Raw genomic sequence first — 21,439 nt, 5'->3', positions numbered from 1 at the left:
CCTCCATTCTCGATCATTCCGCGGGTTCTCCACAAATTCAAACTAGAGGGAGGCATAGTGATCCTGTGGTGCTGGACTGGCTGCAGCGGGTGTGGTATGTAGATCTTCTGGGCCTCTCCATAGACACCCCACTGCATCTCCCTCTGCGGCCGGATCTTCTGTCACAGGGTCCATGCTTCCATCCAGATCTGGCCCGTCTCGCTTTGACAGGGTGGCTCTTGAGACATCTGTCCTGAGAATGAAGGGGTTTTCCAGAAGGGTCATTCGGGCCAGGCTTAATGCTAGGAAGCCCTATTCGGCAAGGATGTATTACTGGGTTTAGCGTACCCATTTTGCTTGGTGTGCAACTAGGTGTTTTAACCCCAAGTCGTTTTGCCTCTCCAGTGTCCTTTCCTTTCTGCAGTCAGGTCTGGATTTGGGCCTTCGGCTCTCTTCCTTAAAGGTCCAGGTTTCGTCTTTGTCCGTTCTCTTTCAGAGACAGCACTGCTACCTATTGTGTGGACCTTCTACGTTCAACCACCATTTGTGCCTCCCGTGGTTTCCAGGGATCTGTCCCTGGTTCCCTGGGCTTTGCAGCCTGCTCTTTTTGAGCCATTAGAGACGATTGAGCTGTTTTGGCTTACGTGGAAGATTGCTGTATTTCTACTTGCCATCGCATTGGCCCAGAGGATGTCTGATTTGAGCACCTTGTTGTGTTGCTCCTCGTTCCCGGTTTTTCGCAAATGGGATTCTCTGTCCTTTATGATTTTTACAAACAGGGCTGGCCGACTACTAAACAGACCTTGACCCGCTGACTCCGTTTGACTCTCTGATACGCTTACTCTTTGGAGGATCTCTCTGCCCCTGCCATGGTGACTGGGTCAGTGGGGAGCCTCTTGGTCTACAGATGTGCCACAGCAAGCTGCCCAAGTGTCTAAACCTTGCCACGTGGTCTTCTTCCCACACTTTATCATCAGGTTTTATGCGTTTGGCACGTTCGTTTCTTCGGATGCCCCCTTCTGCCGTTCTGTCCTGACTGCAGCTCAGGAGCGTCCCCTCCTATAGGGGGACAGCTTTGGGACGTCCATAGTGTTAATCCTTTGCCCCCTAGTGGAGGAAGAAGAAAAGGAGATTTATGTTTTTACTTGAAAAATCTTTTTGACTCCGTAGGGGGCACAGGGAGCCCACCCTGACACACCTGGCTGCCAGGGTGTGTTTCCTTGGTGACTGGTTCTGCTAACCTATCAGACATGTGTATGGTTCTGCATGTGTGCCGGTCTTCCGTCTTCTTCTCCTCTGCTTCGCTCCTTGCCGTGAGCTTGCTAACTAAATTGGTGGCTGGGGGCGGTATATAGAGGAGAGGGAGCCTGGGCTGTTGGGAATTTATGCTCATCCATTTGGAGCCCATACTGTCCTCTCCAGGCTATACCCAGTGTTATTCTTGTGCCCCCTATGGAGTCGAAGAAAGAGATTTAACAGGTTAGAACATAAATCTCCTTTTTTCTAAAACAGTGAAAAAATAATAGAAACCAAGTGTTTTCTTTGCAAAATAAATGTTCTACTTAAATTAGAGGTGCATAAAAATGCCTATAAGTATATATTTGTGTTATTTTAAGCCACTTTTAAAAAACCTTCAAAATGCACCTATATCATCCACCTGCAATCTTATAACACAAGTCTTCATACTGCACCCCCATATACCTGTCCTACATCAATTAATCCATTTTCCTGCACTTTGCACACTTTCACCCCAAAAATGACATGTCATTATTGCCCAGATTAATTAACAACAATCTTTTTGCCTAATTAGTCATTAAGCAGGTTGTCCCAGTGCTTCTGAGTCCTGGATTTTCCCCAACTTTTCACCTGCTCTGGAGATGGTCAAAAGAAATCCTATGAAGAATTATTGCGGGTTAATGTGTGGGCTAATTGAATAGGGTAAAAAAATAATTCACACACAAATCACTTTTACACATTTTAATGTGCGAAAACAGGTTACTGCGGATAATTGAATTCTCCCCTAGATATGGTACACAATTAATGCACTGATTTACCATTGGGCAGTTTTTGTGTAAAAGTCCCACACTTCACACCCTTCCCCCATGATTCTTAATTTATTACAGTACTTTGGGTTCCTCTTTTCTACTTTGATCCTGCATCCCAATCCAGGATTAAAATTGACTTTTCCAGTGACATTTTCCATTAAAAGAGGTCCAAAAGAGACACAGATAAGCTTAATCCCCTTTTCTTTTTGGTACGCATGTTTATTGATTTTTTTTTTTTTATTATTTTTTACTTCGAGCTTTTAACCACTAGTAGTTGCTATTCTTCATTCTCTGTTCCTCATATACAGTATATGGTTCTTCAGTATATAATAATGGGACTACACCACCAGAATAGGTATAGTTTCCATAGGGGACTGCTCTCTCCTACCTGTTTTATACCAAATAATGCTCTTGCCACTCAGTTGAAGCTTGACTGGATCCTGGAATGTTCGGCTCGGATCGGGAAAGCTATAAATACTATTCTCCTCCTAGAAAGCTATGGGTGAGCTCTGTTACCTGAGACAGAGTTCTCATAGTAAATCGTTGAATGTCAAATAATGCGACCTACGTACTTTAGGTGTAAGCGCAGGGGTGCCAGCCAGTCAGAAACTAACATTCTGAAAAAATTAAGTATACCCACAAAGAGCTATGATCCTCAGACCTTTCCACACATGTCCATCAAACATCTCATGTACCTTTAGACCTCCCCATGTGCATTACTTGCTATCAGATCCCCTCCAAATGCTAGAAGACCCCTTGGCAGGAGTGTTGTGATGTGATTGTGTGTCTTTTGTTAAATGGCAGATAAAGAACTCATGAAAAGAAATAACATAAATGATATATTTAAACAGAATATACTTCATTCAAAATGAAACAATGTTTTATTTAAAAAAATGCAATATAATATCCAAACAATGGAATGTGTTATATATGATCAAAAATAGGTCGGACCCCTTTTGTGTATACATAATGCACGGCACTGTACAGAAACATACTAGCGACAATAACAAGTATTTATCCTTACAGACTTCACTCCTCTACACAGTTCTTCTTACACCTCCCATCCCAGCTAACATCTTAGTGCCTGCTTTCTCTTTCAGTTCCTGGGGGACACTGGAGAGATACCATGGGTTATAGCAGTGCTGGAAGAGGCTGGGCACTAAAAGGTTAATTTTTTAGGGCAACCTAGGCTCTTCCTGCCCTATACCCCATCCTCTACACATGCCAGGCATTTTTTTTTTTAAGTGGCCTAAGTGCTGGGCACATTTTATTTTGCTTCCTAACTTTTATTATTTTTTATTTTGTCAACTACTTGAACAGGGCGGTAGAGCAGCCGCTATGCAGTGCTTGTGCCGCCCACTAGTTGAAGTCCGGCTCCAGTGGACTCAGCGCTGCCGCCGCAGGCAGCTGCTCAGCCTACACAGCATCCAAGCAGCGGAGCTGCGACCAGACCGTCTGGGATACATGTAAGAGGCTTCCTGTTGTGCAGGAAGCCATCTTTAATGGCTACATGTCCCCTCCACGTTGTGGGGAGGGGGGTAGTGGGGATCCGGACACTTTCTCCCTCACTAGACCACCGGGGCCAATATTAACCCCAATTTAAGGCTGCTGCTAAACAGCTAGGGTCCCTGCTTATGGTTGGGCCTTTCTTCATTCTCTCCTTGCCACTATCTGTGGCGCGCTCCCTGCCTGGCAGTAAGCCAAAAGTCCTCCCACTGAACGCCAAGCAACCATTTTACACAGCCTGTGGTGCCGGCCTGCAAAGAGTGCCATGTATCCCCCCACTTTTATACCTTGCATGGGCCAGGTTATAGTTATTTCTACCCACCTTACTTCACCCTATAGGTATGGTATTCAATCATTGGAACTTTTACATGCAGACATTATACTGTATGTCTATATTTGTTTATTTCTACTGTCAACTCTCCCCTTATTATGTCTAGCTGTGTGGGAATACTATATTTTACAGCATATTTTACTGCATTCTGATTACAAATTGTGTGACAGTGTATTATTTATATTGTGTATATTCTGTTTTCCATTTTTTTCCCTTTCTTTCTCTTGCTCTCTCATGCTGTATCTGTATATTCATCATTAAGGGGTGTATAATTGTTATTAACAGTCAACAGTTAATTTTTTTTAATGTTACTGAGTCTCACACCAGTTAGTCAATTTTGCTACTGGCCACTTTGGTGCCCAGTAACTTTCATATTGTTGTTCAGTATTTGAACATGTCTCATAGAGGGGGTTCCAGAGCTGTCTTGGAGAAGGTTGCTTCATATAAGTCTCTTTCCTGTAAAAAAAATACGAAGATCCTTTGGTGCCTTCCACTCCAGACCAAGTTGGCTTGTGTGGCTCCTGCCCCACCATGGTGCTGTAACCCAGACCCCAGGTAATGAGTCCCTTTCTCAAACTGGCGTGGGCAACTAACCTTTCCCAAGCAGTTACAGAACTTTCACAGCAACCGCCTCGGGATGCCCCTGCAGGGCCTTCTTCCAATCCTCCTCAGCAGATGTGAAACTTCCGTGGGCGCAGTCCCTCCCCAGTTGGTGCAGGGTTAAGTCCAGATATCCACCTCCCTCCAACAGTTGTTTTGGATCCTATCTATTCGCTTCCGGCTAAGCGCGCATTATCATTAACTCTTCCAGTCCGGCTATGATTCTGACTCTGAGGCTTCCTTAACCTGAAGGCAGTTTTCAACAGGATTCAGGTCCAGAAATGAATTCTGCTCCTGAGGAAGAACATTCTAGTGCTGTCAGGATACCACTCTATTCAAGGAGACGATAACTTTTTTTTTTTTTTTTTTCCTTCTTTGGCCCAGTTGGTGGATCTTTTCACAAAGCCGTGAACCTGTCCTATTAAGAGTTGGCCTCTTATATTTTTATCCTCTCCCATCAACAGATAGGTCTAAATGTGAGACTCCTCCACCGGTGGATGCTCCCATAGCTCAGTTGGCTAAGGCCACCACCCTTCCTTTCCCTAAAGTAGCCTCCTTGAAGGATGCTACGGATAAGATACTAAGTTTTCCTCAAGGCTATTTTTCAGTTGCTGGAGCTTCCATGACACCAGCTCTAGTTGGGGTTTGGACTTCCAAGGCCTTAGAGAGGTGGGCTGACTCTCTATATGAGGGTCTTCATTTTGGAGCACCACAATCTGACCTGCTGTCTACAGTGGACAGTATCAGAGAGGCAGCGGCCTATTTAGGAGAAAAGTCTCTAGACTCCAGTATCCTCTCGGCTCGGATTTTGGCACCAGCAGTAGCTGCCATGAGAATCCTCTGGCTTTGCACTTGGCGAGTTGACAAAGAGTCTGAAAAAGCTTTTGCGTCTCTGCCTCGAAGTCTGTTCCAGCCCCATTTGTGCCTCTAGTCAAACCATGGGATTTACTTGTCGTTCTCTGAGCCCTCCAACACACTCCCTTTTTTAAGCCTTTGGAGTCGGTCAACCTAAAATGGCTTACGTGGAAAGTGGTGTTCCTGTTTACACTTTCTTCGGCCTGCTGAGTTTCCGAACGTAGTGCTTTATCTCATAGGTCTCCATTCTTTTTTTCATCCTGACCTGGCAGTATTGCGAACTACCTGGTCTTTCCTTCCTAAAGTCCTTTCCAAGTTTCATGTAAGGAAGATTGTTGTCCCATCCTTTCGGGACTCTGGTCGTCTCTACAGTACTTGGACATTGTGAAGGCTTTCCGCATTTACGTGGAACGCTCTAGTGAATTTCGTCGTAGGGATTCTTTGTTATCTATTCAGCGGTTAAGAGAGGTTGGCCTGCCTTTCAACAAACCATTGCTCACTGGATTTGTGGAGTCATCTGCTGACCTTCCTGTTCCTTCTTTGGTTGCAGCCCACTCTACTCGGTCGTCGTGTCTTCCTGGGCAGATTTGCAGGGCCACCATTTGGTCCTCAGCACACATTTTATTAGTTTTTACCACTTTGACTCCTTTGCATCTAAGGATGCAGGTTTTGGTCGGAGAGTACTCCTTGCACCTCAGGAGCGTTCCCTCTCTTAGTAGCCGGCTTTGGAATGTACCCATGGTATCTCCTCCTGTGTCCCCCTAGAACTGAAAGACGACAAGATTTTGGTTCTTGCATGCTAAATCTGTTTCTCTGAAGTCCTGGGGAACACTGAACGGCCTCCTCTTCCCTCCTGGTTTTCCTGGGGTGTGTTTGGGTTTGCATTAGCTCAGGTTACTCACCTTCTTATCTGATTGTGTTGTGTTCCTGGGCTTTCTTCTCCTCACCCTCTACCTCTCAGGTTTTGCTAATCGAAAACTGCCCGGCCTGTCCATGGCGCAGGGTATAGTGCAGGCCAGGCTGGGCTGCCCTGAAAAATGAACCAGTTAGTGCCCAGCCTCCTACAGCACTGCTATACCCCATAGTATCTCTCCAATGTACCCCAGGACTTCAGAGAAGCAGATTTAGCTGCTAAGAACCAAAATCTTGTTTTATCCCTCACATACTCTCCCCTCTGATGCAGCCTCCCCCCCCCCTATGCAACTCTTTCCCCCCTCGTGCAGCTCTTTCCCCCCTCGTGCAGCTCTTTCCTACCTCTCTTGCGCTCCTCTTGTTGTCCTGCTGGGTGCTTCTCCACGTCTTGTGAGAGCTGTGCAGGCTTCTTTGGATCCTGATGGAAAAGCTTCTGGAAGTTTTACCCCAGCCTCGTAGTAACAAGAGAAAGCAACCCTTCTCTAGTTTCTAGCGCATCCGTTGGTAGAGGGGAAGCCTGGGCACTTGACCCTTAGGCCCTCCGTTAATCTGCCTCAGTTGTGCTGTGCACTGCACTCCGTCCTCAGTAGGTGCCTGACCAGTTGCCAGTCGTGCAAACACAGCTGCCCTTCACCCTGCCTCGACCGTCAGGAAGACCGTGATATAATGAGGGAGAAAAGGGGGAGAAAAAAAATGTGATAGTGGCAGGTGGGTCCCACTACACCCTAGACGGGCACCTGTACAGCCTTGTCGATGATCCGGCCCTGCACTTTAAAAACTATTGTTGCCTACTCAACGGTTCACAAAAACTCAGCATTTTGATTCATCGATCCATAAGACCATCATTGACATTGCTTCTTGGCCTAGGCAAGCCTGTTTTTCATTGCTGCAGAACAGCTGTAACAACCAATTACTTAAAAGTAATGGAAAAGACCCTTTAGGGGTAAATGTACTAAGATGGGAGTTCTATTAAGAATATGTTGCCCATAGCAACCTATCAGATTCCAGGTATTATCTTCTAGAAGGTGCTAGATAAATGAGAAGTAGAATCTGATTGGTTGCTATGGGCAACATCACTTCTTAAATATAACTCCCATTTTAGTAAATTTACCCCTTAGAATCATGCCTGCTTACCTTTTGCATCATTTAAGGCTATTTGCTTCACTTGAATTGCTTAAATTTCAATAAAAACAGGAATAATGGGGGTGTTCAAAAACATTTGACTACTAGTGTGTGTGTGTGTGTGTGTGTGTGTGTGTGTGTGTGTGTGTGTGTGTGTGTGTGTGTGTGTGTATAATATATATATATACTTTTATTAATAAAATATTTATTTCTTACATTTTTTTTTATGACTAGTGTACTCTTATCTTGCCTTTGTGGTTTGTCAATCATCAGACTCTTCAATAAGGGACCCATTTTTTCAGGCTGTCTTCTACACACAATTACACATTAAACAGATCAGTGCTCCATTATTATTATTATTATCATCATCATTTATTATAAGGTATCTCCGTGCTTTGCAGAGCAATACAGTGGGTGAAACAGTACATTCAGAAAATAGTGTCATACAAGGTACATAAAAATTACAGACCTGCAGGCAAAGGGTAAGTGAGGACCCTGCTTGCATTCTAATTCGAAGAGGGCAGAGTTGAAACAAGAGGAGCAGGTGAGGCTTATGTTGGGGATTGGGGCATTTTATATGGGTAGTATAGGTGGAATTGGGTTGAACTTAAATTACTTACAGACTAAAAGTGGGCAAAAAATGGCACTATAGCAAGGGTATGCCATATTTTATGGTGGTGATGGTGACGGGTAAACTTGTGTGGTCAATGAAGAAATACATGTTAAAGTATGTTCCCAATACAGAGTGTACCTTTGTCTCAATGTCTTCACATTTTGTTTCACCAGTTATACTCATGATATTGAAGCTGTAAGCTGTGATGAAGCTCTGGTTGATATCACACAAGTTCTTGCAGAGACCAAACTCACTCCTGACGAAGTTGCAAGTGCTGTTCGAGCTGAGATTAAAGAGAAAACTTTGTGTTCTGCTTCTGTTGGAATGGGTTTGTATTGGTTATTTTTATCTTTTAATAATTTTTCTTTTTAAATCTGTCTGTGATGAAGGAAAGGCAGGAGAGCTACTAATAAGACTCTGCACTCTTGGTGCCAATTATTAGTTGAAAATCTGGAATTTTCAAAATTTCACTTTTACATTTGTACACTTATATATCTTCTTAGCAATATATGTTCAAGCATTGAATGTGTTTCATCTAAATTTTTATTTTAGAGTATTATATACAATTCTTGCATTGATTTGCTATTTTGGTGATTTCCTCCTTCTGTTTGTATTTCCAGAGAGACAAAGCAAAAGTGTAAATGTAGCATTACATATTTAAACAATGAATAATGAGCAAAGAAAAACTGATATTTTAATTAGAACAATTTTATTGACAGAGCTGTGTATTTACAGTACATTGTGGCAGATAGAGTAGCATACAGTACAAATGTGATGCTGTATTCTTTGCACCGAGAAGCCAATGTTACATAGATCTGCTTCTTAATATGTCCCTTTGTGAGTTTAATCTAGCAGTTGATATTCTATAATTGACCAGTTCCTCAGGATATTGTACCCAAAAAGCATGGTGCATTTACTCTCCTAAATGCCTCTACATCAGGAAGAGACTGTGGGTCTGGCAATAAAGGGTTACCCAGTGGTGGGTGAAAAAAGATCTTTACCTCCTCATTCCAAACTTGTTTTTTAAAGGAAGAGAGTCTCTAAGAGTCTTCAATAATTCAGGCCCAAACTATCATCTCCTAGTATCACCTAGCATCCTTGGTTCACTCTACCATATTATTGACATCAAAGTAATATCTGGGCCATCTGAGAAGCAAAATAATGATTATAACAACGAGGAAAAGCAAAGCTACCCAATTTACAGAAATGCATTTTTGGCCTATGAGTGATATAATTTTTAACAAGGATACTTTGAATAGCATATAATACATATAGGAGCAGAACCAGTTTTATGAAGTTGGCTAGGCACTGAGAGTGGAGATTACACATTATTTTCCTGCCCATGAAGTGGATTATAAATTCTCTCTATTCAGGAGATGTAATTGTTTACCTTCAAAACTTTTCAACTGGGACATAGCATGGATTTAAGGACATTTTTAATTCCCTAAATTTCCTCTTAAGGGTAAATAGAGATGATGGATTTCTCATGCCCTATAGGGCCAATTTCTCTCTTGCCAGATGAAGATTAATGTCACTGTTACAGTAATGTAGGTAGTTTGTTCATGGTGAGCCCTAGGCAGAGAGGTTTTGGGGATTTGACCCTGTAGGCCTTTTCCTTAAAAAAAAAAAAGCCTAGAAGAAAATAATACCATAGCAAACTAGAACTTTGGCTGTTTCTCCAGAAAATACTTCTAACAGGCCTACCAAAGGAATCTTTCCTCTCTGGAGTCTGTTATCTTTACTGTCAGTGTGCTTTTGCAGATGGAGCATCTTTATTAGCCCGGTATTTGTTTCTAACACGCATTCACAGATTACCTGCAAATATTGTCGCAGGGGGTATGTAGTCAGGAAGATGGCGGTCGAAATGCCGACCGCCGGCTTCCCGACTGTGACATCCCGGCATGGGACTAATGATAGGCGTTGAAATACCGACGCTTATCATTATTCAGACGCCGAAAATTCCGACGCCCGGCATACCGAACGAAGGTAAGCTGTGCGTCAGGACCTCTTACCCGCGGGAGGGGGGGGTTAGGTTTAGGGACTCCTGGGGGGACTTAAGGTAAGGCACTCCCTTGGGAGGGTTAGGGTCAGGCTAGGGGAAGGGGGAGTTAGTGTTAGGCACTCCCGGGGGGAGGTTAGGGTAAGGCACCCCCTGGGAGGTTTAGGGTGTGGGGAGGGGGGGTTAGGTTTAGGCACCCCTGGGGGGAGGGTTAGGGTTAGGCACTAGGGGGGAGGTTAGGTTTAGGCACCCCTAAGGGAGGGTTAGAACTTTTACCTCAGTCGGTATTTTTAGCTTTCTGCCTTCTGGCGTCTGTATTACGTCATACCGATTCCGCGCAAGGGCCTGATATCCACCTGTAAGTTTATTTGGTTGCTAAAGATGGAGATAGCATGCCATAGTTGGGACTGGGGTAACCAGTAGTCCTGAATGGCTCACTGAAACCTGGCACCATCTTGATTGACCGCTTGATCATCACTAGCTTCTCTAACGTGTCATTATGTCTATTAGGTGATGCATTGCTTGGCCTAGGTAAATATGAGCAGTGTAACAATATTGTTCTCACAGGGTCTCCAATACGTGTGCCGTATAACATGTGTAGTCAGACAATACCCCCTAGCGACTGTCTATGCCATGTGGCTATTTTGTGTGTAGGTATAGGCACCCCAGTGCTTGAAGGGATATAAAGGGTCCAACTCTGAGCTGGTGCAAAATGTAATTCCTTTTTTGAAGTGTAAATGGCCGCGTCCCTTTGCCAAGCAAGTAATGCCATTGAAAATACTGCCTCTCCACCCCTAAAACTACCTTTTCCATAATTTTGCTTCATAAAATGTTATTTCTCTGTCTACTCCATACATAGCAAATAATGCACGCACTCTCCACTACCGCCAACATGTGAAACTTCTTCTCTGCAAAGGTCACGTTGCTATGTAAATCCATATGCCCCAGCAGAGTAACATTTGTGCAAAGAAAAGCACATGGCACATGCAATGCTAGTCTTCCACTGCACAGTTGACCTTTTACGCTTCATAAATGACCTCCTTCATACTTTGACACCAGAAATTGTATTCCATTATGAAAAAGAGGTTAACTAATTAAATGCAAGTATTCATTGATTGACATTAAAAGCTGTCTTGGGTGTGCCATTATTTTTCTGTTGTACTGTTTATTACATTTATGAAGCAACCCACTTCTTGAATGGAAGTTTTAAAATTTTAAAGAACTATTAAACATTTTTAATTTATAAATGTTTAATTGAAGCATACAACAATGGGGGAGCATCTCAGTCATGGGTATATATGCATCAGTTAAACAGGAGAATTGCATTGCTACGCTGTATATTTGGTACCCTGTCCTCCCACTATCTGTGGCCTTTTGCTTGCTGTCATCTCACTCCTCACACCTATGTCATATGAGCAGCAATGTCTGCGCTAACATGGATTGGTCAGAATATCAGCAACCTACTCTCCTGCTGCTGTGACCAGTCCAATAATTTGTTGGCTAATATACGTGATACACACGGATTAGCAGAGGATGAAGATGGACTATTAGAAGGTAGTCAGACCCTAGCCAAAGCGCACACACTAATAGTCACTACAGGTTGCTTGCCGGCAGACAATGTCACATTACGACTGCTGTTCAGTGCTGTGTTGCTATTTGCCTACACAAACACACAGTGCATTTACTGATTCTCTGCTAATATCTTATTATCTCAACTATTTTATAATTTATCCTTCTGCTGATCATCAAATAAAAAAAAAAAAAAAGCATCCCTGCTTTAAAATAGGTCCCTGTTTCCTCACAATATGTCTTTGTTGTGTCCTAAAAGAGAGTCTGCATCTCAAGAACCTGAACAATGTGCCTTTAGATCAGTACAGAAATTCAGAGTCTGAAAGTTTTGTCAATCATCATTTTACAGGTTTGTCTATTACTGTGATTCAAGAGCAGGTTTGCACTGTACACAGTGTAGTGACTGCAACAGGCTGGGTTGCTGGTAGCAATGTAGTATGTTTGCACTTGCGCAGTAACTGAAGGTCTGGGCAATGACTGGTTAGAGAAAATACTTGCATTAGTTTGCATATGGCCAAAGATGAGAGTTGTGGTAGGTTAAGTTGAAGGAGAAGACTGTCCAAATAACACATCATTTGTAAAATGGTATGATTTATTGTGAATTGTAAGTGAGACATTAAGGTCACATGTAACACGTATATGCTTAGTCAGTAATGTGTGGTTAATTTTGGTGCTGATATGACAATTCTAAAGTGAAACATTCACTTACTATGGGCTGACTGTCTTTAAGGCTTTTCCCCACTGAAAAAAAAGCGCACAGGAAAATTATGCACTTTAAAAACAAAACTGGTAGGTATGTAAATGAGTGGGAGAATGTTCCCTGTAAAGAACACCATTTGCACTTAGGGCCACAACGTAGATGCTAAACTTATTTCCCTGACGCTACCAGCTCTGTTTACTTCTGTTCTCTGGATGTAAATGCTTTGGGGAAAATGTCTTGTTGCGTTTGACATCTGGAGAGTTGTTGTTATCATTATTATTGATATCCTTTATTTTTATGGTGCCAAAAAGGTTCCGCAGCACCTTACAAATGAGATAGCCTTCTATGATCTAAAATGCAAATTCTTGGTAATTTACTGTGTGTTTTGTTTGGTATCAGCCTTGATGTAGGGGTGACAAACGTTTTTTTTTAAATTGCAAATCTTTTTGTTTCTTATGGAATAATGAACATTTTTTGTGTATGCTGTAAGCAAAAGATAAAGAAGCACGTATTTGGGGGTATATTTACTAAAGTGCGGGTTTTTAGAAGTGAAGTTGTTGCCCATAGCAACAAATCAGATTCTAGCTATTATCTTCTAGATAAATGATACGTAGCATTTGGTTGCTTTTGGCATTAACGCCACTTCTAAAAACCTTCACTTTAGTAAATAAAGCCCCTGCTCTTTTACGTTTTTTTTCTAGTTACATGAAGCCCCTGGTAGCTGCTTTATGGCCAGAGAATGAACTGGACTTCCCTCATAATGTGGCTGATTCTGAGTTGGAACCCGCTAATTTATTCTCACTCCAATTCTGCCTCTTCAGATGGTCTTATCAGGCTTGTTTGAAGTCTGCTCTCCTCCACTATAGTTATAGTTAGCTCTGTGGGAAAGTTAAATTTCTGTGGATTGGTAAATTTTTATTATACTCCTTTGCTTGTGTCTCTGGGTCTCTGGGAGGGGGTACGATCACTGCAGTGTGTTGTTGGTGTATATATTTTTCTTTGGAATACATTATTACTTTTTTCCTTACCCTACAGTTTTTTTAAACTCTGCGGGACTGCGAACTCTGCTCTCTAAAGGTTTATACTTGATCTACATTTAATCCTGAACTCTTTAACGCACGTTCTGACCTGGGTGCTCTCTGCACAGAGTGTTAGATGGATATCCAGGATCCTCACTTGTTTGGGACAGCTGCCCCAGCAGTGGAGACACCAGCTTGGGTGGGAACCCTAGCTGTAGCTATGGCTCAACTGTCTAAACATTTGTCAGCAAATTGGGAGCAATATGTGATTCCCAATATTTCAGCTCCTGAGGCTGATCTCCAGTCTATTCAAGATACCTCTCCATTACCATCTACAGAGCATACCTGGGCCCAGGCTTTGACATGCGCACAGTTCAGGGTGTGGTTCAGGTCTCTTCCCTGCAGAGGATGTTGAACCTCTATCTGCAACTAAAGCTAGGTACACACTGGGGCGATGTCGTTACGATTTGGCCAAATAGTAATGACATATCGTGCAGTGTGTATGCACAATATGCGCGCTTCCATGGTCACATGCAACGTCTTCGGGTTTGATGTGCTGCACATCAAACCTGACGATATCGCAAGTGGCCCCCTTTCATGTTAATGAAGGATGGAACGACAGGCCGACATATCGTCCCGGTACACATCGTTCAGTGTGTACCTAGCTTAGGGCTCACAAGCGTGAGCTGCCTGAATCCATAGTTAATAGGAAGGTTCTTCCTCTGACTTCTCTGTTCAGGTAGAAGAGGACATCTTGGTAGATTCAGACCAGGAATTATCCTCTATAGTGTATGAGGATTCTGCTAATATTCAGGGAGTTGAAGTTCTGGTCTGGACGGTTAAGCAGGTTATTCACATCAAGGACTCTGAGGACCCAGAAGTTCCTGATTCCTTTCTTTGCAGTTGGAAGATCTCCTCGCTGAAGCCTGGAATTGTCCTGATTGGAATTTTCAAATTTCATAAAGGCTGTTGTATTTCTATTCTCTTCCTGCATTTCTAGTCTCTTCCATCTATGGATAGAACAAAATGGGAATCTCATCCCATGGTAGATTCTCCCAATACGTGTATGCCTAAGAGGACACACTCCTAGTTACTGGATTGGCTTTACTTCAGAATAGTGCAGATCAGAATTTCGAATAACTGAGCTAGCAGAAAGCCTTGGTATGTGTGGCCGGCTCCACTGCCTGATGGCCAATGGAGCTGAGGGACCTTAACACCGGCCTAAGAGGTCCTTTGGGTCTGACAGGCTCTCATACAAGTGGATACCTTGTCACAGCATCATCAGAGACTGGGGAAGAGGAAAGAAAAACATTAAGCAGTAGTGCGTGCCCCTTGAGCGCCCGGCCACACGGACACTTGGAAAAAATTGACCTAGCAGGCAGCCTCGGTAGGGAGGGGGGGAAGCCATGTTCAAACCTTCTTCTTTTTTTTTTTTTTAAGGTGCCAGGCTCCTCCGCTACAGTCTATACCCTATTCCAGTGTTCCAGTGTCACCCATGGTATCAGAGAAAAGCATTTTACATTAAGTACAAAAATTCCAATTTTATACTGCAATTTAGATTGTGTTTGGGCACATCCCTCTGAAATCTACATCTCACTGTGCATTTTAATAATGTTCCACCTGTAGTACAAGCCCAGGTGTAAAGTTACTTGTTTGTTTTTTTTTTTCTTTTTTTACTTTGCTCCCAACTGAGAATTAACCCCAATGTGACTCTTACCCAAGGCCAGCAGCTTCCAAAGCCCCACGCTAACCCTTTTAAGAGGGTAGCTGTAATTAGACACTGACAAATCCGATGTAGTGCATCATTTAAATCTAATTTTCTTTAGGGCAGCACTAAATAAGTTAAAAGTTCTTCTGTAAAAGTGTAAATGTTCTTTCAATCATTGTCTGGTCTTTGACACCATTAGTATTATGTATATATAAATTGATTAATTTAGTTATTAGGGAAATTTACTTATAAGCATTTTCTTTTTGAATTGTGATGTTGCCTGCCAATTTTGCTGTATCTTAGTGCTGTCCTATCCACGTGATTTGGTCCTGTATATGTTGTTTTTTAAAACAATGTCATGCAATTTAAAGATTTAGAACACTGTGGGCCACAGAAAAGCATCAATGGTGCTGTGTTTCAGCATGTTGTATATTTCCGTATTTGTTATATTTTTGTTGAATGTAAGACTGTTTTTTGTCGAGAACAAAGTTTCAGAGTATGTCCAAATAAATGTGAGCTCTTTAGAAACAAAAACAGTTTGCGTGTAATTGTTCATGTAGAATTGTAAGTGTGTGCTGCTGTTGAGATGCATTCTGCATCATCTGGCAATGACCGTATAGTGGACAAAATCTTTCAAATACTTGCGAAACCCTATCTGAATGCATAAAAATAAGACTCCTCTTACTCTTATACCTTTTCTAAATATGGAATATTGCATTAGAGCTTAATGGAGTGTTATTACTTCATTTTGTTTTCATAAGAAAAGTACATTTAATTTTGTTTTTTGAATGTCAAATTAACTGGTTTCCCACTTTTTTGTCTATCATTTACAGATTGTACATATCCCCATACAACTTTTACTAAAGCATTGCTTTATTTCTGTCTTCCATCTGTGCTTTTTAGCCATGCATATACAGTACATTATAAGGCAGTTAATTTGTGTTGCCATAGCATATAAAACTGTTCTTTCCCGAATTGGAGATCATTGCATACAGAGAAAGCAACTTTGTCCCCTCTCAGCGAAATTCGGTTTGGTTATATAACTATATGGCATAAACGCACAGGAGGAATCTAGAAAGAAGTGAGTTGTGTATTTAATAAAAATTGCACGTGTGTGTACAGTCATTTCATTAATCCTCTAAAGGTATAAATTTCCTTTTAAATATGTATGTCATATTTATTGCTAATGTCTTTCTTGGTCGTGTTTCCTAATCTGGTGTATGTGTAATTAAGATACTGGGGACGGGGGATTCCTAGTTCACACACAAAGATGTGCTGGGTAAACCATTTAAGACCTAAGAAAGGGGTGCTGAGTTAAGACAGAATAGTATGCTTCAAAATTTTTCTGCAGGAACAAAAAAACAATTACCTTTCTTAACTTAATTCACGTAAACATAAAATAAGTTGAGAAATCGTGAACAAGGTGATCGTTTTTTGTTCCTGCAGCAACATTTTCCATACTCTGAAATCCTTTTTAGCCAGTCTCCCCTTCTTTGTAACCTGCAGTTTGCGAAACATTATCTCTGTTATAACTGCTTGTTCCATTAAAAAACAAATCTATTTTTGCAGCATATTAGACAAACTTTGTTTGTTGGCAATTGGTGTGTGTCTGGTTCACGTGGTACTCTTAAGGGGCAGATTCAATTATCCGCGGTGTTAGCTCTGGGTTTAATACCCGGAGCTATCAATTATTAGTCAATTTCCCTAAACTTGCGGGTAGGGCACGCTAAGCCATAGATTCAGTGTTAAGTGCTGGAATCTATGGGTTTCCCCACGTGTTACGTCCCAGAGGGTGCACTTAATGAAGATTTTTCCACTCAGTCGCAGATTTTTCCTTCTAGCTCCTGAGACTAATTGAATCTGCCCCTTTAACTACTAAGGGGGTAATTCAGTTTAGAGGTGTTAACTTTGCCAGTGTGAAAAAGGGAGGTAGCCTCAGGCTTGATCTCCTGAGGCTATTCAGTTAGTCTCCCTTTTTCACCCGAGCCCTTTTTTAACTATTGTTAAAAAGGGGCGTTATGTACAGTTATTGAGTGTTAACTCATATGGGTATATTTACTAAAGTGCAGGTTTTTAGAAGTGGAGATGTTGCCCATAGCAACCAATCAGATTCTACTTAACATTTATCTAGCACCTTCTAGAAGACAATAGCTAAAATCTGATTGGTTGTTATGCGCAACATCTCCACTTCTAAAAACCCGCACTTTAGTAAATATATAAAAGGGTCTGTGAAAAGCTCACGGACCTATGTGTGAACTGGGTGTTTTCACCCGTTAGCTGCACACTTATCCGGGGATTTTTGTTCAGGTCTCAGAAATCCCTGTTAACTTAGGCTAATTGAATAGGTGGCGGCCATCAATTAGCACCCGTTAACTTAACTTGAATTGCGTCCTAAGTCATCAAAGAATTCCATGATTAGGAAAGGACACAACGCGCAGGATTCGTTTCTATACGTGGTGCAAAACATGTTGTCTCCCCCTTTTGGCATGCATAGGTGATCCTAATAAATGCTCAATTGGTGCCACAATTTATCATAATATTTACAGGCATTATACATAATTTAATTTGTATATTATAACTGTATTGTGCCTCACAAACTGCTGTGTGTAGCTTTGGCATTTAACTTAGTTAAGAAATTATATTAATGTGAACAATTGCCAACCTTTTCAATTATCCTGAGCTAATATAAATTCTGTTTAAGATATTTCTAAAATATCTGTATAGCCCAACCATGACTCTTGCATTTTTCTCTGCTTCCCTATAGAGCTTATATTGCCTTGCTATAGATTGTCTGCTGTTCGTCAAGGATGACTTTAGTGCTGTAGTAGAGGCTTACTGTAAGTGGATTAATCTAGTAAACTACAGCTACTGCAAAATGCACAGGTAGGTATTGTACGAAGATGAGTGTTTATCACCTTATTCTGAAGGATAGTAAGGATTTAGCCATTTTCGTTTTAGAATAATAAAACAGTCGTACATTTTTTTTTGTCAGTTTAAGACCTTTTAGTTGATTAGGCAAAAGTTTTTTCACGTGATTTGGAATGTTTGTTGAATATGGGAGGAGTTTGAAGGTATTGGCAAAACCTAATTATGTCTCTTCTGTAAATTGTCTTAAGCTGCATACACACAGTACGATCAGCACAGCCAACGATATCGCTGAATGATTTCACTTGAACTTTTCTGTGATACAAGACAAACAATATTTGGTGTACACACTAAAAGATATCTGATATCTTTCAGTGAAGTCATCCTGCCACATCTCTGAACATGTAAATCGTGATGAAATCGTCCAAGTTGGCCTGCATGTACGGACGACCATAGATATCGTTATCATCTATGCGGGAATGCGCATCGATGGACATTCGCTGCATAAAAATTAACAATATGAACGATTTATCATTCAGAAATATCGTATCGTGTGTAAAGCACCATTACACTCACTTGTATTTTTGACCTTCCCAAATATTGCAGGAAGGAAGAATTGTAAATCTGTAATTTTATGTGGGGTACCTGAAAGGGTCAGGGTGTATTCTGATCCAACTTTTTACAATATTTACATTTTTATATTTCAGTTTATACTGCATGCCTTAAAGTGTTATGGGTAGAGTAACAATAATTTAATTCACTTTGCAGATAATTTTTATAAGCCTTGCTTTTAATCCTCTAATAATGTTTTGTACCAGGTAAGGCCCTGCTGCTTTTCTGTGGCCCACAGATGCCCTTGGTTGCATAATACAATTTTTGCTAATAGATTGTACAATACTGAAACTTCATACCAAGTTGTCCTTTGGTAAAGAATGGACTATGGACCTTGCTTTGTTTAGTGATAGATTTATAATGACATCCACTGTTATTTTCATTGTGCTTTACTTTTATATTGGTGCGTTTTACTTTCAGACAAATCTGTACAAAAAGTTATTACCAGTAGCAATGTTTGTACAACTAAACATCATAGGGCGGGATTCAATTTAGCGCAATGTGATTTTGCGGGTAAGTCACCTCCGCACAATCTTGCAATTGGACTCCAAACTTCTTGACAAGTTTCACAGCAAAATCGCATTTTTCCCCGAGCGGGGGAAAAGGCAGGGGCAATATACTGTGTGTGTGTGTGTATATGTGTGTATGTATGTATGTATGTATGTATGTGTATGTATATATATATATATATATATATATATATATATAAAATATATATAAAATATATATTTTATTTTTTGGGGGGGGTTAAAAATGTCAGGACACAGTGCAGATTCTCTTGTACAAGACTGACAATGAATAATTAGGCTCTTGGAGGCATTTAAATAGCACAATTTAGCCAATACTGATGTGACAGTTTTCAGGTGAATTTCTCTAAAATGCTCAACAATAGTGTAAATGAGGTGGGCAGATATGTGGGGTGTTGCATTAATGAGATGGGTTTTTTTATTCCTAACCTTTTACAAATATGCCTTTAAAACACTGAAAAAGGACATGAAATACAATTTTCTGTACCCCAAAATAATGTGCAGACTTTAATTTGCTGAAAAATACTTGCTGTCTACCATTTATCCAACATTACTTACAAAAAAGGTCAAGATCAATCATTTGACAGCTTTTAGGAATATCCAGTACTCTGCTCAAGGCCACTGTCTGCTATGTTATTTGGCACTTTTTTACTTCTCCCTGGTCGCACATTGTAGAATTAAGGGACGATATTGCCTCATTTCCCGGGAATGGCCATTTAGGTGCGGGAGCGCGCTTCATGAAAATTAATTGCGATGTGTGCGATATTTAAGTTGCAAATTCCCGCTGAATTCCTCCCATACTGTCCATTTTTAAGATAGATTGGGTCTACTGTATGTTTATATAAACTGCTAAATATTGCTTACAAATAAAATATAATAACAGAATATAGTGTTTCTGTTATTTTGTATTACATCTACTCCATATTTTGTCATCACATTGGGCACATATCCTGGTTCATAGCACCAATAGATCAAATGAAAGGTATCTATCAGTATCCAATAAAAGCAGAAATATTTGTATTAAGCATTGCATGCCAATGATTGCAACAATGTCCAATAGTTAACCAATGTTACCAGGAGCCCTATTATGAAATAATGTGGATGTAATTGTTTACCTGACTCCACCTGCCAGTAGAAGAAGATAGCAACTATCAATAATAATAATCAGCCAATTCTTTGTCTTCTAGGTAGTATTAAGGCATTCTCATCTGGTGTGAAAATATTGCAATGTATTACAAGCTATATAACTTTAAAATGACTTGTTTTAAGCTGGTTTTATGTTTAATAAGCAATTGCAAAGTATTCAGTTCCAATGTTTGTGTGGACCATTGTTTCTGCTGCTGCAGTCTTAGTAAATGATCCCCGCAGCAGCTGACTTTCCTTTATAGGCTTACATGGGAACAAACAGTCTTTAGAGATACAGTACAAGTACTTTATTTGCTTTCTCCTTGTAGGATCCAATATTCTTCTTGCTAGAATGGCAACCCGACGAGCCAAACCAGATGGACAGTATCATTTAAAACCAGAGGAAGTAGATGATTTTATTAGAGGTCAACTAGTTAGTACTTTGCCAGGTAATTTAATTTCATGACTCTTGCTTGTTAAATGCAATGTTTATAGATATGCATAAACACTTCACATTCACCATCCTGGAAGGGCATAGAAAATGCAACCTAAAACTACTTTAGTTTTCTTGTACATGCATAGCACTGCTATGCTTGCTACTTCTGTGTTACTGGCTAACAAATGTTCCATACTGTAAAAAAAAAAAATCTGCTCTTTAAGAGCACAAGGTCTGCAGCACTCTGCTTGCTCTGGCCTATTTGGTCCGTATTTCATTGAGGCAGCATGTTGACCAATGGTACCACTGCCAGCAGGATCAGCGCCAAACATGCACAAGACAACACATAGTATCTTGTTTTTGTTTGTTTTTAAATTATTATTTTTTGTGGTCGGTTTTAAATTCCAATATTCCACATATTAAGTTTTTGGTACAATTATCCCTTAAGTATCAGAAGTAATTGTAATGGATAGCTTTGGTCTCCAGTATAATTTTCTTTATGGGGCTACAATAAGACTGGTAATGGTGCTCAATAAAGAGGTAGTGAAGTGTCAACATGAAAATATAAGAACGTATAATTTTATATCCAAACTTTTGCTATCGAGAAATCCGATGTGTTGCAGTTACCATTTTAAACGCTAAAATCTCAATTATTTTCAACCTCTTTGAGTTACATAAGTTTGCATACATTTTATTGCATGCATTGTATGTTTAACCAGTCTCACATTGCACAATAATAATAGTAGTTTGGGTTTCTATTTTACAATAGCAGAATATAGAGAGCACTGTGTTTTTATAAGAACAGTATTTTGTGGTGCAACTCTGTACACATTAGTGCGAGAACCACATATATTGCCAGAATGGCACGTACTGGATTTTTTGTGCAGACAAAGCTTATTTAAATGCCATTATCTTG

At 40.8% G+C, this 21,439-nt stretch overlaps 1 protein-coding gene across 1 annotated transcript in view; it reads left to right on the top strand.

Annotated features, from left to right (window-relative positions):
- REV1 (REV1 DNA directed polymerase) overlaps positions 1–21,439 on the top strand; it is a 148,925-nt gene that overhangs the window by 85,878 nt on the left and 41,608 nt on the right. Inside the window, exons 11-12 of the mRNA XM_088454127.1 lie at positions 8,137–8,291; positions 20,417–20,536. Coding sequence (XP_088310253.1) covers positions 8,137–8,291; positions 20,417–20,536 — 275 coding nt within the window. The remainder of the gene's footprint in view (positions 1–8,136; positions 8,292–20,416; positions 20,537–21,439) is intronic.

The sequence above is a fragment of the Taudactylus pleione genome, unplaced genomic scaffold, assembly GCF_031769625.1.
Source record: "Taudactylus pleione unplaced genomic scaffold, aTauple2 ptg000609l, whole genome shotgun sequence".
Taxonomy (NCBI): domain Eukaryota; kingdom Metazoa; phylum Chordata; class Amphibia; order Anura; family Myobatrachidae; genus Taudactylus; species Taudactylus pleione.
This window is presented reverse-complemented; position numbering and strand designations above follow the sequence as displayed.